This window comes from Oncorhynchus mykiss, chromosome 27, assembly GCF_057628025.1.
Source record: "Oncorhynchus mykiss isolate SJ-2025 chromosome 27, ASM5762802v1, whole genome shotgun sequence".
Lineage (NCBI taxonomy): Eukaryota > Metazoa > Chordata > Actinopteri > Salmoniformes > Salmonidae > Oncorhynchus > Oncorhynchus mykiss.
The window spans coordinates 50,702,841-50,719,937 of NC_143048.1; the positions used below are offsets into that span (position 1 = coordinate 50,702,841).

At 42.4% G+C, this 17,097-nt stretch overlaps 1 protein-coding gene across 2 annotated transcripts in view; it reads right to left on the reverse strand.

The window, feature by feature from the left end:
* The window catches only part of arhgap42b (Rho GTPase activating protein 42b), a 219,094-nt gene that overhangs the window by 75,879 nt on the left and 126,118 nt on the right, over positions 1–17,097 (reverse strand). The window contains exons 6-11 of one of the 2 annotated variants that reach the window (XM_036965192.2): positions 16,759–16,869; positions 15,668–15,772; positions 8,498–8,627; positions 5,537–5,637; positions 4,464–4,573; positions 3,814–3,873 (exon numbers count right to left, since the gene is read on the reverse strand). In XM_036965192.2, the coding sequence (XP_036821087.2) occupies positions 3,814–3,873; positions 4,464–4,573; positions 5,537–5,637; positions 8,498–8,627; positions 15,668–15,772; positions 16,759–16,869 (617 nt within the window). The remainder of the gene's footprint in view (positions 1–3,813; positions 3,874–4,463; positions 4,574–5,536; positions 5,638–8,497; positions 8,628–15,667; positions 15,773–16,758; positions 16,870–17,097) is intronic. The other variant, XM_036965194.2, reaches the window with a different exon arrangement.

Below are 17,097 nucleotides of genomic sequence, written 5' to 3' on the forward strand. Positions count from 1 at the left end.
ATGTAATAGTATTAATGTAATAGTACTAATGTAATAGTACCAATGTAATAGTACTAAGTAATAGTATTCATGTACTGGCATTAATATAATAGTATTAATGTAATAGTATTAATGTAATGGCACTAATGTAATAGTATTCATGTAATAGTACCGTAATATTATTAATGTAATAGTGTTAATATAATAGTACTAATGTAATAGTAGTAATATAGTAGTACCACTGTAATAGTATTAATATAATAGTACCAATGGAATAGTATTAATGTAATGGTATTAATGTAATAGCACTAATGTAATAGTATCTGTGTAAAAGTATTAATGTAATAGTACTAATGTAATAGTATCTGTGTAAAATTATTAATGTAATAGTATTCATGTAATAGTATCTGTGTAAAAGTATTAATGTAATAGTACTAATGCAATACTATCCATGTAATAGTATTAATGTAATAGTATCCATGTAATGGTATTAATGTAATAGTATCCATGTAATAGTATTAATGTAATAGTGCTAATGTAATAGTATCTGTGTAAAAGTATTAATGTAATAGTATTAATGTAATAGTATCCATATAATGGTATTAATGTAATAGTATCCATGTAATGGTATTAATGTAATAGTATCCATGTAATAGTATTAGTGTTATAGTACTAATGTAATAGTATCTGTGTAAAAGTATTAATGTAATAGTATTAATGTAATAGTATCCATGTAATGGTATTAATGTAATAGTATCCATGTAATGGAATTAATGTAATAGTATCCATGTAATAGTATTAGTGTTATAGTACTAATGTAATAGTATCTGTGTAAAAGTATTAATGTAATAGTATTAATGTAATAGTATCCATGTAATAGTATTAGTGTAATAGTACTAATGTAATAGTATCCATGTAATAGTATTAATGTAATAGTATCCATGTAATAGTACTAATGTAATAGTATCCATGTAATATTAACCATGTAATAGTACTAATGTAATAGTACTAATGTAATAGTATCCATGTAATATTATCCATGTAATAGTACTACTGCAATAGTACTAATGTAATAGTATCCATGTAATAGTATCCATGTAATAGTATTAATGTAATAGTACTAATGTAATAGTATCCATGTAATAGTATCCATGTAATATTAACCATGTAAAAGTACTAATGTAATAGTATCCATGTAATATTATCCATGTAATAGTACTAATGTAATAGTATCAATGTAATAGTACTAATGTAATAGTATCCATGTAATAGTATCCATGTAATAGTACTAATGTAATATTATCCATGTAATAGCATCCATGTAATATTATCCATGTAATAGTACTAATGTAATAGTATCCATGTAATATTAACCATGTAAAAGTACTAATGTAATAGTATCCATGTAATATTATCCATGTAATAGTACTAATGTAATTGTATCCATGTAATAGTACTTATGTAATAGTATCCATGTAATAGCATCCATGTAATATTATCCATGTAATAGTACTAATGTAATAGTATCCATGTAATATTAACCATGTAATAGTACTAATGTAATAGTATCCATGTAATATTATCCATGTAATAGTACTACTGTAATAGTACTAATGCAATAGTATCCATGTAATAGTATCCATGTAATAGTATTAATGTAATAGTACTAATGTAATATTATCCATGTAATAGTATCCATGTAATAGTACTAATGTAATAGTATCCATGTAATAGTATCCACATAATAGTATCCATATAAGAGTATTAATGTAATAGTACTAATGTAATAGTATCCATGTAATAACATCCATGTAATATTATCCATGTAATAGTACTAATGTAATAGTATCCATGTAATATTAACCATGTAATAGTACTAATGTAATAGTATCCATGTAATACTATTAATGTAATAGTATTAATGTAATAGTATCCATGTAATAGTACTAATGTAGTATTATCCATGTTATAGTATTAATGTAATAGTATTAATGTAATAGTATTAATGTTATAGTATTACTGTAATGGTATCTTTGTAATAGTATCCATGTAATAATATTAATGTAATAGTGCTAATGTAATAGTATTAATGTAATAGTACTAATGTAATAGTATTCATGTAATAGTATCCATGTAATAGTATCCAGGCAATAGTAAATAAATGTTAACATGAACTCATATATTGATGCATTACCGCCCACCGGCTAGTAGTAAGAGTTAGCGCTAGCTGAAAGCCATGTAGCTAGATGTTGCAGCCGATGCTGCTGACGTGTTGGAATAGAGCAGGCTGACTCCTGTGGTGACTCAGAACACCCAGACAGCAAGTGTAATGTAATGATGATGAATGGATGAGCTGGAGATTAACATACGGTGTCCATTTTAGAACAACCTCAGTCGCAAGCCTCATCCTGGGTATACTTTCCCCTAGGTTCAGATCTAGGATCAGCTTCCCCTCCCCCAATACTAACGATTAGTGGAGGAAAATAAATAAAGCTGACCGAAGATCAGCGGCAACTCCACCGTATCCCAGGGTGAGGCTTGAGGAAAAGGATGTCCTCAAAAGTACACCGTACAGGAAGATGACTGGGGTCGTGGCTCCACGTTGCCCTTGTGGTTAGAACAAGCACCTTGTGGCATATCTGATCTTTCAGGTGATAAATTAGTTAGCTACCCAGCCAGTTAAACAGGAGTTAATGTCCATGCTCACCTCAGCAGCGCATCAGATTGGAGATGAAGAGAGAGAGCTGCTCTGACCAGACCTGGGTTCAAATACTCTTTTTGAAATAATTTAAAATACTTTGTGTTTTTTTAATGTTTGCCTGTATTAATTAAAACCAATGAATGTACGTATATAAAATCCCCCAAACTGTTTACCTGCCCATCTGGCATCCTAGGCAAAATAGAACAAACGCTGAAATGATTTGAAAGATTTCAAATAGTATTTGAATCCAGGTCTGATGGTTAGCTACTGCTACACCCTCCCTCTCCGTTCTGAAACGCACCGACCCAGCCGAGCGAAGGCCTGAATGTGCTGATGCCATCATCTCATCAATTAAAACCACTTGATCAATGGCTTTCCTCCTTGTTCTCCAGGACTGGTTTGATCTGCATCTGAATGTCTGTCTGCCTCTTCCTGTCCTTCTTACTGTACTAGTCAAACATTTAAGGTCGTATTAAAATCAACAATGTTCCCCCCATGCATTAAGGGGCTCTGAAATCTGACAATTGTACAATTGGAATCAAGTTGACGAATGACTCCATTAAAGTCAGAATGATATTATTGAAATCGATAAATGATTATAGTAATTGCAGATGAGAAGAAATTATTCAAGTGGAATATTATTTTTGTGTCACGCTTTCCTTTCCCATCAAAATTGATTGTGATTGGTGAAGTCTGATTCGGTGATTGTGATTGGTGGAATGGAAAGATTAAAAAAACAAAAAAAAACAATGTATTTTATTTAAAGTTAATTTGAAGTTGTAAAGTTTGATAGATTCAGTGAGTGAATGAATGGGCACGACTATCAGCCTTGAACACATGCAGTAACATGCTCATCGCTACAGCAACATGCTCATCGCTGCAGCAACATGCTCATCGCTATAGCAACATGCTCATCGCTACAGCAACATGCTCATCGCTACAGCAACATGCTCATCGCTACAGCAACATACTCATCGCTACAGCAACATGCTCATCGCTACAGCAACATGCTCATCGCTGCAGCAACATGCTCATCGCTACAGCAACATGCTCATCGCTGCAGTAACATGCTCACTGCTCTGAGAGAGAGGGGACAGTATAGTAACAGTATAGTAACGTCACTGGTCACATACCGGACTTTACAGAACTTTAACTGAAGAGGTCGGAAAATAGTTCCTTGACAGATGTCAGTTCTACATCGACACGAAGAAACACAGAGAGAGAAGAAGAAATGGGTACAAATAACAGAAAACTGAAACAAGAGAATTGTACGTATAAAGACTGCTTACTAGATGGCACATTTAGTCAAACAAAAGGCTTCAGTGAAAGGACACTGAGAAGAACATGCAGGACACGAACAGACAGAGCTGAAAACATCTAAACACATCCACACACTAATAATAACAATAGCTAAAAAACGTCCAATCAGGTTTGAACAGGGAGTTAAAAACGTCCAATCAGGTTTAAACAGGGAGCTTAAATAGTTAATGAAAGGGGACATCCACTTGTTTTCCCATTAAGGCGTCTGTCTTTTCAAATCCCACAGAGTTGCAATCAGTCCCAAGTGACTGCAGTGGAACCAGCACTAGTCTGATGATAACAATCATTACGATGACAACTGGGTCTGTTACTGTCATCATCATTGACTACCGTTGCCATGCCATAGTCATAGCCATTTGGCTAGAGCACAGACAGGGCAGGGACCAGCAGGCTAAATAGGAGTGCCATTTTAATATTAATAAGATGATTCATTCAACTACTGATATGAATAATGATGACAGACCTCTCCACCACTTCGATGTCGAAACAGAAACGCTTGTCGATGGAGTCGGTCTTCCTTCGGATACAGGACTTCAGCTTGAACATCTCAGATGGACTCACCACCAGACCATTCTAGAACACAACAGAGGGATTCATGATTAGACTGGTGTAGAACAGAACAGAGGGATTCATGATTAGACTGGTGTAGAACACAACAGAGGGATTCATGATTAGACTGGTGTAGAACACAACAGAGGGATTCATGATTAGACTGGTGTAGAACACAACAGAGGGACTCATGATTAGACTGGTGTAGAACACAACAGAGGGATTCATGATTAGACTGGTGTAGAACACAATATAGGGATTCAAGATTAGACTGGTGTAGAACAGAACAGAGGGATTCATGATTAGACTGGTGTAGAACACAACAGAGGGATTCATGATTAGACTGGTGTAGAACACAACAGAGGGATTCATGATTAGACTGGTGTAGAACACAACAGAGGGACTCATGATTAGACTGGTGTAGAACACAACATAGGGATTCAAGATTAGACTGGTGTAGAACAGAACAGAGGAATTCATGATTAGACTGGTGTAGAACACAACAGAGGGATTCATGATTAGACTGGTGTAGAACACAACAGAGGGATTCATGATTAGACTGGTGTAGAACACAACAGAGGGATTCATGATTAGACTGGTGTAGAACACAACATTAGTATTTCCTGGTCAGCTCTAGTTTATTGTCTAGAACTAGGGCCAATAGTATTTCCTGGTCAGCTCTAGTTTATAGTCTAGAACTAGGGCCAATAGTATTTCCTGGTCAGCTCAAGTTTATAGTCTAGAACTAGGGCCAATAGTATTTCCTGGTCAGGTCTAGTTTATTGTCTAGAACTAGGGCCAATAATATTTCCTGGTCAGCTCTAGCTTATTGTCTAGAACTAGGGCCAATAGTATTGCCTGGTCAGCTCTAGTTTATTGTCTAGAACTAGGGGCAATAATATTTCCTGGTCAGTAAAAACTCTGGACACTAATAATCTAATGTTTATCACCGCCCAGTAGATGCCTGTGTACTACAGTATACACTACCTGTTTGCCAGCTGATTTGGTTTCAAAGGTGATCATGGTGAAGGCTTTGCTGCTCTTCTCATACGTACAGTAGTGTCGCGTCCACGTGCATCCCAGCGGCCCTGACACAGAGAGAAGGAACAACACAGCCATGATTGGTCATGAAAGAACAACAAATACATTTAAAAAGGCACCTATTCCCTATATAGTGCACTACTTCTGACCAGGGCCTGTAGGGCTCTGTAGTGCACTATATAGGGAATAGGCTGCAATTTGGGACGGAAACAACAACAGCCAAGCTAAGCCATGATTGCTTCCTGAAACCACAATGTTCTGGAAAGACTTCTGAAATTAAATTCCTAATTAAGATAAAACAACATGTTGTTGTTGTTTATCATCTGAGATAAAGTTTCCAGTATTCAGGGAATTTCCTCCAGTTCAAGTTTGAGAGCACATCAAAGCTGGATGAGGAAATATAATGAGATAGAGTTGCGTTCTCAGAGTTTGGTTCTCAGAGTCAGAGTTATGATCCTAGAGTTACAGTTGTGTTCTCAGAGTCAGAGTTTTGTTCTCAGAGTCAGAGTTACATTCTCAGAGTCAGAGTTACATTCTCAGAGTCAGAGTTTTGTTCTCAGAGTCAGAGTTACATTCTCAGAGTCAAAAGTTTCGTTCTCATAGTATGAGATATATTCTCAGAGTCAGAGTTTTGTTCTCATAGTATGAGATATATTCTCAGAGTCAGAGTTTTGTTCTCAGAGTCAGAGTTACATTCTCAGAGTCAGAGTTTTGTTCTCAGAGTCAGAGTTACATTCTCAGAGTTAGAGGTTTAGGGGTCTAGGATTAGGAGTTAGAGGTCTGGGATTAGGAGTTAGAGGTTTAGGGGTCTGGGATTAGGAGTTAGAGGTCTGGGATTAGGAGTTAGAGGTTTAGGGGTCTGTGATTAGGAGTTAGAGGTTTAGGGGTCTGGGATTAGGAGTTAGAGGTTTAGGGATCGAGGATTAGGAGTTAGAGGTTTAGGGATCGAGGATTAGGAGTTAGAGGTTTAGGGGTCTGGGATTAGGAGAGAGGTTTAGGGCTCTAGGATTAGGAGTTAGAGGTTTAGGGGTCTGGGATTAGGAGTTAGAGGTTTAGGGATCTAGGATTAGGAGTTAGAGGTTTAGGGGTCTGGGATTAGGAGAGAGGTTTAGGGCTCTAGGATTAGGAGTTAGAGGTTTAGGGGTCTGGGATTAGGAGTTAGAGGTTTAGGGCTCTAGGATTAGGAGTTAGAGGTTTAGGGCTCTAGGATTAGGAGTTAGAGGTTTAGGGGTCTGGGATTAGGAGTTAGAGGTTTAGGGATCTAGGATTAGGAGTTAGAGGTTTAGGGGTCTGGGATTAGGAGAGAGGTTTAGGGCTCTAGGATTAGGAGTTAGAGGTTTAGGGATCGAGGATTAGGAGTTAGAGGTTTAGGGGTCTGGGATTAGGAGAGAGGTTTAGGGGTCTGGGATTAGGAGAGAGGTTTAGGGCTCTAGGATTAGGAGTTAGAGGTTTAGGGATCGAGGATTAGGAGTTAGAGGTTTAGGGGTCTGGGATTAGGAGAGAGGTTTAGGGGTCTGGGATTAGGAGTTAGAGGTTTAGGGGTCTGGGATTAGGAGTTAGAGGTTTAGGGATCTAGGATTAGGAGTTAGAGGTTTAGGGGTCTGAGATTAGGAGAGAGGTTTAGGGCTCTAGGATTAGGAGTTAGAGGTTTAGGGGTCTGGGATTAGGAGTTAGAGGTTTAGGGGTCTGGGATTAGGAGTTAGAGGTTTAGGGGTCTGGGATTAGGAGAGAGGTTTAGGGGTCTGGGATTAGGAGTTAGAGGTTTAGGGGTCTGGGATTAGGAGTAAGAGGTTTAGGGGTCTGGGATTAGGAGTTAGAGGTTTTGTTCTCATAGTATGAGATATATTCTCAGAGTCAGAGTTTTGTTCTCAGAGTCAGAGTTACATTCTCAGAGTCAGAGTTTTGTTCTCAGAGTCAGAGTTACATTCTCAGAGTTAGAGGTTTAGGGGTCTAGGATTAGGAGTTAGAGGTCTGGGATTAGGAGTTAGAGGTTTAGGGGTCTGGGATTAGGAGTTAGAGGTCTGGGATTAGGAGTTAGAGGTTTAGGGGTCTGTGATTAGGAGTTAGAGGTTTAGGGGTCTGGGATTAGGAGTTAGAGGTTTAGGGATCGAGGATTAGGAGTTAGAGGTTTAGGGATCGAGGATTAGGAGTTAGAGGTTTAGGGGTCTGGGATTAGGAGAGAGGTTTAGGGCTCTAGGATTAGGAGTTAGAGGTTTAGGGGTCTGGGATTAGGAGTTAGAGGTTTAGGGATCTAGGATTAGGAGTTAGAGGTTTAGGGGTCTGGGATTAGGAGAGAGGTTTAGGGCTCTAGGATTAGGAGTTAGAGGTTTAGGGGTCTGGGATTAGGAGTTAGAGGTTTAGGGCTCTAGGATTAGGAGTTAGAGGTTTAGGGCTCTAGGATTAGGAGTTAGAGGTTTAGGGGTCTGGGATTAGGAGTTAGAGGTTTAGGGATCTAGGATTAGGAGTTAGAGGTTTAGGGGTCTGGGATTAGGAGAGAGGTTTAGGGCTCTAGGATTAGGAGTTAGAGGTTTAGGGATCGAGGATTAGGAGTTAGAGGTTTAGGGGTCTGGGATTAGGAGAGAGGTTTAGGGGTCTGGGATTAGGAGAGAGGTTTAGGGCTCTAGGATTAGGAGTTAGAGGTTTAGGGATCGAGGATTAGGAGTTAGAGGTTTAGGGGTCTGGGATTAGGAGAGAGGTTTAGGGGTCTGGGATTAGGAGTTAGAGGTTTAGGGGTCTGGGATTAGGAGTTAGAGGTTTAGGGATCTAGGATTAGGAGTTAGAGGTTTAGGGGTCTGGGATTAGGAGAGAGGTTTAGGGGTCTGGGATTAGGAGTTAGAGGTTTAGGGGTCTGGGATTAGGAGTTAGAGGTTTGGGGGTCTGGGATTAGGAGTTAGAGGTTAGACTCACGTTTCTCCTGGACGTAGAGGAACCCCTCCATGGTCCACTGCCCTGGAGGTTTGTAGTCCTGATCAGCTGATCTGATTCTCTTCATCAGTTTCTCTACCTCCTGCTTCGTACTCACAAAGTTGTTCCTCGTCTGTATGCACACACACACACACACACACGCACACGCACACGCACACACACAGATCAAAAGATAGAGATTGGCGCAAAACCAGCTTCCATGTATCAACAAGAGAGAGCATGCATCATAACAGGCAACAGATGCAGATGCTATCATTAAAGCTGTTGTGTAGTTATTAAACACAATAACACCAATACACCATACATTATAAAAGCCTTTTTTTCTGGTGACCCACTGGGACATACTGAGGAAAAATATACATTATTAAAAGATATCAAAAGATGTTGATAGACAGTAAACGATACTCCATGGAGGCAGATGAAAAGAACAACAGATGAAGATATATTTCACTGAGCAAGTCAACATGACACACTGTTGTGTGCTTCCAAAATGGCACCCGATTCCCTATGAAGCCGCATTGGTCTCTGTCCAAAAGTAGCGCACTTACATGTGGAATAGTAGGGTGCCTTTTCACATTTTCTCAAAGCCTCAGTCTCACGAGAGAACAAGATCCAGTCTGCTGTGGGTTCAACCTGAACAACAACCAGTCTGCTGTGGGTTCAACCTGAACAACAACCAGTCTGATGTGGGTTCAACCTGAACAACAACCAGTCTGCTGTGGGTTCAACCTGAACAACAACCAGTCTGCTGTGGGTTCAACCTGAACAAGATCCAGTCTGCTGTGGGTTCAACCTGAACAACAACCAGTCTGATGTGGGTTCAACCTGAACAAGATCCAGTCTGCTGTGGGTTCAACCTGAACAACAACCAGTCTGCTGTGGGTTCAACCTGAACAACAACCATTCTGCTGTGGGTTCAACCTGAACAACATCCAGTCTGATGTGGGTTCAACCTGAACAACAACCAGTCTGATGTGGGTTCAACCTGAACAACATCCAGTCTGATGTGGGTTCAACCTGAACAAGATCCAGTCTGCTGTGGGTTCAACCTGAACAACAACCAGTCTGCTGTGGGTTCAACCTGAACAACATCCAGTCTGATGTGGGTTCAACCTGAACAACATCCAGTCTGATGTGGGTTCAACCTGAACAAGATCCAGTCTGCTGTGGGTTCAACCTGAACAACAACCAGTCTGCTGTGGGTTCAACCTGAACAACAACCAGTCTGATGTGGGTTAAACCTGAACAACAACCAGTCTGCTGTGGGTTCAACCTGAACAACATCCAGTCTGATGTGGGTTCAACCTGAACAAGATCCAGTCTGCTGTGGGTTCAACCTGAACAACAACCAGTCTGCTGTGGGTTCAACCTGAACAACAACCAGTCTGCTGTGGGTTCAACCTGAACAACATCCAGTCTGATGTGGGTTCAACCTGAACAACAACCAGTCTGATGTGGGTTCAACCTGAACAACATCCAGTCTGATGTGGGTTCAACCTGAACAAGATCCAGTCTGCTGTGGGTTCAACCTGAACAACAACCAGTCTGCTGTGGGTTCAACCTGAACAACAACCAGTCTGCTGTGGGTTCAACCTGAACAACATCCAGTCTGCTGTGGGTTCAACCTGAACAACAACCAGTCTGCTGTGGGTTCAACCTGAACAACAACCAGTCTGCTGTGGGTTCAACCTGAACAACATCCAGTCTGATGTATTTGTATGTTGCATTTATTATGGATCACTATTAATTCCTATTAAGGCAGCAGCTACTCTTCCTGGGGTTTATTATGGATCCCCATTAGTTCCTGCCAAGGCAGCAGCTACTCTTCCTGGGGTTTATTATGGATCCCCATTAGTTCCTGCCAAGGCATCAGCTACTCTTCCTGGGGTTTATTATGGATCCCCATTAGTTCCTGCCAAGGCAGCAGCTACTCTTCCTGGGGTTTATTATGGATCCCCATTAGTTCCTGCCAAGGCAGCAGCTACTCTTAGAAACTAGGGCCTGTAAGACCTGCCTTGTTGATAGTGTTGTTAAGAAGGTAGAAACTGGGGCCTGTAGGACCTGCCTTGTTGATAGTGTTGTTAAGAAGGTAGAAACTAGAGCCTGTAGGACCTGCCTTGTTGATAGTGTTGTTAAGAAGGTAGAAACTAGGGCCTGTAGGACCTGCCTTGTTGATAGTGCTGTTAAGAAGGTAGAAACTAGGGCCTGTAGGACCTGCCTTGTTGATAGTGTTGTTAAGAAGGCAGAAACTAGGGCCTGTAGGACCTGCCTTGTTGATAGTGTTGTTAAGAAGGTAGAAACTAGAGCCTGTAGGACCTGCCTTGTTGATAGTGTTGTTAACAAGGTAGAAACTAGGGCCTGTAGGACCTGCCTTGTTGATAGTGCTGTTAAGAAGGTAGAAACTAGGGCCTGTAGGACCTGCCTTGTTGATAGTGTTGTTAAGAAGGTAGAAACTAGGGCCTGTAGGACCTGCCTTGTTGATAGTGTTGTTAAGAAGGTAGAAACTAGGGCCTGTAGGACCTGCCTTGTTGATAGTGTTGTTAAGAAGGTAGAAACTAGGGCCTGTAGGACCTGCCTTGTTGATAGTGTTGTTAAGAAGGTAGAAACTAGAGCCTGTAGGACCTGCCTTGTTGTTAGTGTTGTTAAGAAGGTAGAAACGAGGGCCTGTAGGACCTGCCTTGTTGATAGTGTTGTTAAGAAGGTAGAAACTAGGGCCTGTAGGACCTGCCTTGTTGATAGTGTTGTTAAGAAGGTAGAAACTAGGGCCTGTAGGACCTGCCTTGTTGATAGTGTTGTTAAGAAGGTAGAAACTAGGGCCTGTAGGACCTGCCTTGTTGATAGTGTTGTTGAGAAGGTAGAAACTAGGGCCTGTAGGACCTGCCTTGTTGATAGTGTTGTTAAGAAGGTAGAAACTAGAGCCTGTAGGACCTGCCCTGTTGATAGTGTTGTTAAGAAGGTAGAAACTAGGGCCTGTAGGACCTGCCTTGTTGATAGTGTTGTTAAGAAGGTAGAAACTAGAGCCTGTAGGACCTGCCTTGTTGATAGTGTTGTTAAGAAGGTAGAAACTAGGGCCTGTAGGACCTGCCTTGTTGGTAGTGTTGTTAAGAAGGCAGAGCATCACAGACTTCTCCACATCTTAGCTCCTGGTCTTCAGCACCCAAAGAGACACATCACTGTTTCTCCGGTCAATACATTCTAAGTACATTTTCATTTTGCTGTGGGATCTTGTGCTTTAGTGGGCCTGAGAGGGCTACACAACCCCTCAGGGTGTTAAGAGTTACAACATATGATATGAATACTGTAGATTGAAGCTGGAGCTACAGTACTGCTTTGGGCTCATACTTTAGACAACTAATTTAACTATTGTTGCCATACAGAAACTACAGCTCAGTGTTCGACACCATAGTGCCCACAAAGTTCATCACTAAGCTAAGGACTCTGAGACTAAACACCTCCCTTTGCAACTGGATCCTGGACTTCCTGACGGGCCGTCCCCAGGTGGTGAGGGTAGGCAAGAACTCATCTGCCACGCTGATCCTCAACACTGGAGTCCCTCAGGGGTGCGTGCTCAGTCCCCTCCTGTACTCCACATTGTCTCTGTTCTTGCACCCCCCGTATATAGTCTCCACATTGACTCTGTACCGGTACCCCCTGTATATAGTCTCCACATTGACTCTGTACCGGTACCCCCTGTATATAGCCTCCACATTGACTCTGTACCGGTACCCCCTGCATATAGCCTCCACATTGACTCTGTACCGGTACCCCCTGTATATAGCCTCCACATTGACTCTGTACCGGTACCCCCTGTATATAGCCTCCACATTGACTCTGTACCGATGCCCCCTGTATATAGCCTCCTCATTGACTCTGTACCGGTACCTCCTGTATATAGCCTCCACATTGACTCTGTACCGGTACCCCCTGTATATAGCCTCCACATTGACTCTGTACCGGTACCCCCTGTATATAGCCTCCACATTGACTCTGTACCGGTACCCCCTGTATATAGCCTCCACATTGACTCTGTACCGTAACACCCTGTATATAGCCTCCACATTGACTCTGTACCGGTACCCCCTGTATATAGCCTCCTCATTGACCCTGTACTGGTACCCCCTGTATATAGCCTCCACATTGACTCTGTACTGGTACCCCCTGTATATAGCCTCCACATTGACCCTGTAATGGTACCCCCTGTATATAGCCTCCTCAATGACCCTGTACTGGTACCCCCTGTATATAGCCTCCACATTGACTCTGTACTGGTACCCCTTGTATATAGCGTCCACATTGACTCTGTACTGGTACCCCCTGTATATAGCCTCCACATTGACTCTGTACCGGTACCCCCTGTATATAGCCTCCTCATTGACTCTGTACCGGTATCCCCTGTATATAGCCTCCACATTGAGTCTGTACCGGTACCCCCTGTATATAGCCTCCACATTGACTCTGTACCGGTACCCCCTGTATATAGCCTCCACATTGACTCTGTACCGGTACCCCCTGTATATGGCCTCCACATCGACCCTGTACCGGTACCCCCTGTATATAGCCTTCTCATTGACTGTACCGTAACACCCTGTATATAGTCTCCACATTGACTCTGTACCGGTACCCCCTGTATATAGCCTCCACATTGACTCTGTACCGGTACCCCCTGTATATAGCCTCCTCATTGACTCTGTACCGGTACCCCCTGTATATAGCCTCCTCATTGACCCTGTACTGGTACCCCCTGTATATAGCCTCCACATTGACTCTGTACTGGTATCCCCTGTATATAGCCTCCACATTGACCCTGTACTGGTACCCCCTGTATATAGCCTCCTCATTGACCCTATACTGGTACCCCCTGTATATAGACTCCACATTGACTCTGTACCGGTACCCCCTGTATATAGCCTCCACATTGACTCTGTACCGTAACACCCTGTATATAGCCTCCACATTGACTCTGTACCGTAACACCCTGTATATAGCCTCCACATTGACTCTGTACCGTAACACCCTGTATATAGTCTCCACATTGACTCTGTACCGTAACACCCTGTATATAGCCTCCACATTGACTCTGTACCGGTACCCCCAGTATATGGCCTCCACATCGACCCTGTACCGGTACCCCCTGTATATAGCCTTCTCATTGACTCTGCACCGTAACACCCTGTATATAGTCTCCACATTGACTCTGTACCGGTACCCCCTGTATATAGTCTCCACATTGACTCTGTACCGGTACCCCCTGTATATAGCCTCCACATTGACTCTGTACCGGTACCCCCTGTATATAGCCTCCACATTGACTCTGTACCAGTGCCCCCTGTATATAGCCTCCTCATTGACTCTGTACCGGTACTCCCTGTATATAGCCTCCACATTGACTCTGTACCAGTACAAACTGTATAAAGCCTCCACATTGACTCTGTACCGGTACCCCCTGTATATAGCCTCCACATTGACTCTGTACCGGTACCCCCTGTATATAGCCTCCACATTGACTCTGTACCGGTACCCCCTGTATATTGCCTCCACATTGACTCTGTACCGTAACACCCTGTATATAGCCTCCACATTGACTCTGTACCGGTACCCCCTGTATATAGCCTCCACATTGACTCTGTACCGGTACCCCCTGTATATAGCCTCCACATTGAATCTGTACCGGTACCCCCTGTAAATAGCCTCCACATTGACTCTGTACCGGTACCCCCTGTATATAGCCTCCACATTGAATCTGTACCGTAACACCCTGTATATAGCCTCCACATTGACTCTGTACCGTAACACCCTGTATATAGCCTCCACATTGACTCTGTACCGGTACCCCCTGTAAATAGCCTCCACATTGACTCTGTACCGTAATACCCTGTATATAGCCTCCACATTGACTCTGTACCGTAATACCCTGTATATAGTCTCCACATTGACTCTGTACCGTAATACCCTGTATATAACCTCCACATTGACTCTGTACTGGTACCCCTTGTATATAGCCTCCACATTGACTCTGTACCGTAATACCCTGTATATAGCCTCCACATTGACTCTGTACCGTAATACCCTGTATATAGCCTCCACATTGACTCTGTACCGTAATACCCTGTATATAGCCTCCACATTGACTCTGTACCGTAATACCCTGTATATAGCCTCCACATTGACTCTGTACCGTAACACCCTGTATATAGCCTCCACATTGACTCTGTACCGTAACACCCTGTATATAGCCTCCACATTGACTCTGTACCGTAATACCCTGTATATAGCCTCCACATTGACTCTGTACCGTAATACCCTGTATATAGCCTCCACATTGACTCTGTACCGTAATACCCTGTATATAGCCTCCACATTGACTCTGTACCGTAACACCCTGTATATAGCCTCCACATTGACTCTGTACCGTAACACCCTGTATATAGTCTCCACATTGACTCTGTACCGTAACACCCTGTATATAGCCTCCACATTGACTCTGTACCGGTACCCCCTGTAAATAGCCTCCACATTGACTCTGTACCGTAATACCCTGTATATAGCCTCCACATTGACTCTGTACCGTAATACCCTGTATATAACCTCCACATTGACTCTGTACCGGTACCCCCTGTATATAGCCTCCACATTGACTCTGTACCGTAACACCCTGTATATAGCCTCCACATTGACTCTGTACCGTAATACCCTGTATATAGCCTCCACATTGACTCTGTACCGTAATACCCTGTATATACGTAGCCTCGGTATTGTTATTTTATTTTGTTACTTTTTCATTTTTCTTTTTTTACTTCTTAGTAAAGACTACAGGTCTGATCTGGGACCAGGGCTACTTAGTAAAGACTACAGGTCTGATCTGGGACCAGGGCTACTTAGTAAAGACTACAGGTCTGATCTGGGACCAGGGCTACTTAGTAAAGACTACAGGTCTGATCTGGGACCAGGGCTACTTAGTAAAGACTACAGGTCTGATCTGGGACCAGGGCTACTTAGTAAAGACTACAGGTCTGATCTGGGACCAGGGCTACTTAGTAAAGACTACAAGTCTGATCTGGGACCAGGGCTACTTAGTAAAGACTACAAGTCTGATCTGGGACCAGGGCTACTTAGTAAAGACTACAGGTCTGATCTGGGACCAGGGCTACTTACGTTCTGCAGGTTGAACTGGAGCTGTTGTTTGTAAGGCTCAAACTCGTGAGCGAGCTCATATCCTTCGTGGTAGAACGTGAACAGACCCTGCAGGAAGGCCAGCAGCTGAGAGGGAGAGACAAGAACATGAAATCCTAACTAATGTACGGCTGTATAAGCTTTGACATTTAGGGGTTGTTGACTGACTCCCAAACGGAGTACTTCACTCCGAGCTGGATACTACTACTACTACTACTACTACAAACGGAGTACTTCACTCCGAGCTGGATACTACTACTACTACTACTACTACTACTACAAACGGAGTACTTCACTCCGAGCTGGATACTACTACTACTACTACTACTACTACAAACGGAGTACTTCACTCCGAGCTGGATACTACTACAACTACTACTACAAACGGAGTACTTCACTCCGAGCTGGATACTACTACAACTACTACTACTACTACTACTACTACTACAAACGGAGTACTTCACTCCGAGCTGGATACTACTACTACTACTACTACTACTACTACTACTACTACTACAAACGGAGTACTTCACTCCGAGCTGGATACTACTACTACTACTACTACTACTACTACAAACGGAGTACTTCACTCCGAGCTGGATACTACTACTACTACTACTACTACTACAAACGGAGTACTTCACTTCGAGCTGGATACTACTACTACTACTACTACTACTACTACTACTACTACAAACGGAGTACTTCACTCCGAGCTGGATACTACTACTACTACTACTACTACTACTACTACTACTACTACTACTACAAACGGAGTACTTCACTCCGAGCTGGATACTACTACTACTACTACTACTACTACTACTACTACTACTACTACAAACGGAGTACTTCACTCCGAGCTGGATACTACTACTACTACTACTACTACTACAAATGGAGTACTTCACTTCGAGCTGGATACTACTACTACTACTACTACTACTACTACTACTACTACTACAAACGGAGTACTTCACTTCGAGCTGGATACTACTACTACTACTACTACTACTACTACTACTACTACTACTACAAACGGAGTACTTTGGATACTAAAACCTTTACTTTACCGGTTCCACAAACTCAAACTTCTTCTTCTCTTGGACCTCCTGAATCTTGAAGACATACTCCAGGGACGCATCATAGAACACCTGCCTCTCCTTGTCAATCTGTGTGTCCGCCTGCAGGTTAACAAACCACGGGTTAACTTTAGGACAAAGGGAAAGGCAGTATGTGTGTGTGTGTGTGTGTGTGTGTGTGTGTGTGTGTGTGTGGGGGGGGGGGGGGGGGGGGGGGGGGGGTCTACCTGCGGGTTAACAAACAACAGGTTAACTTTAGGACAAAGGGAAAGGCAGTGTGTATGTGTGTGTGTGTGTGTGTGTGCATATGCATGTGCGTGTGTGTTTGTG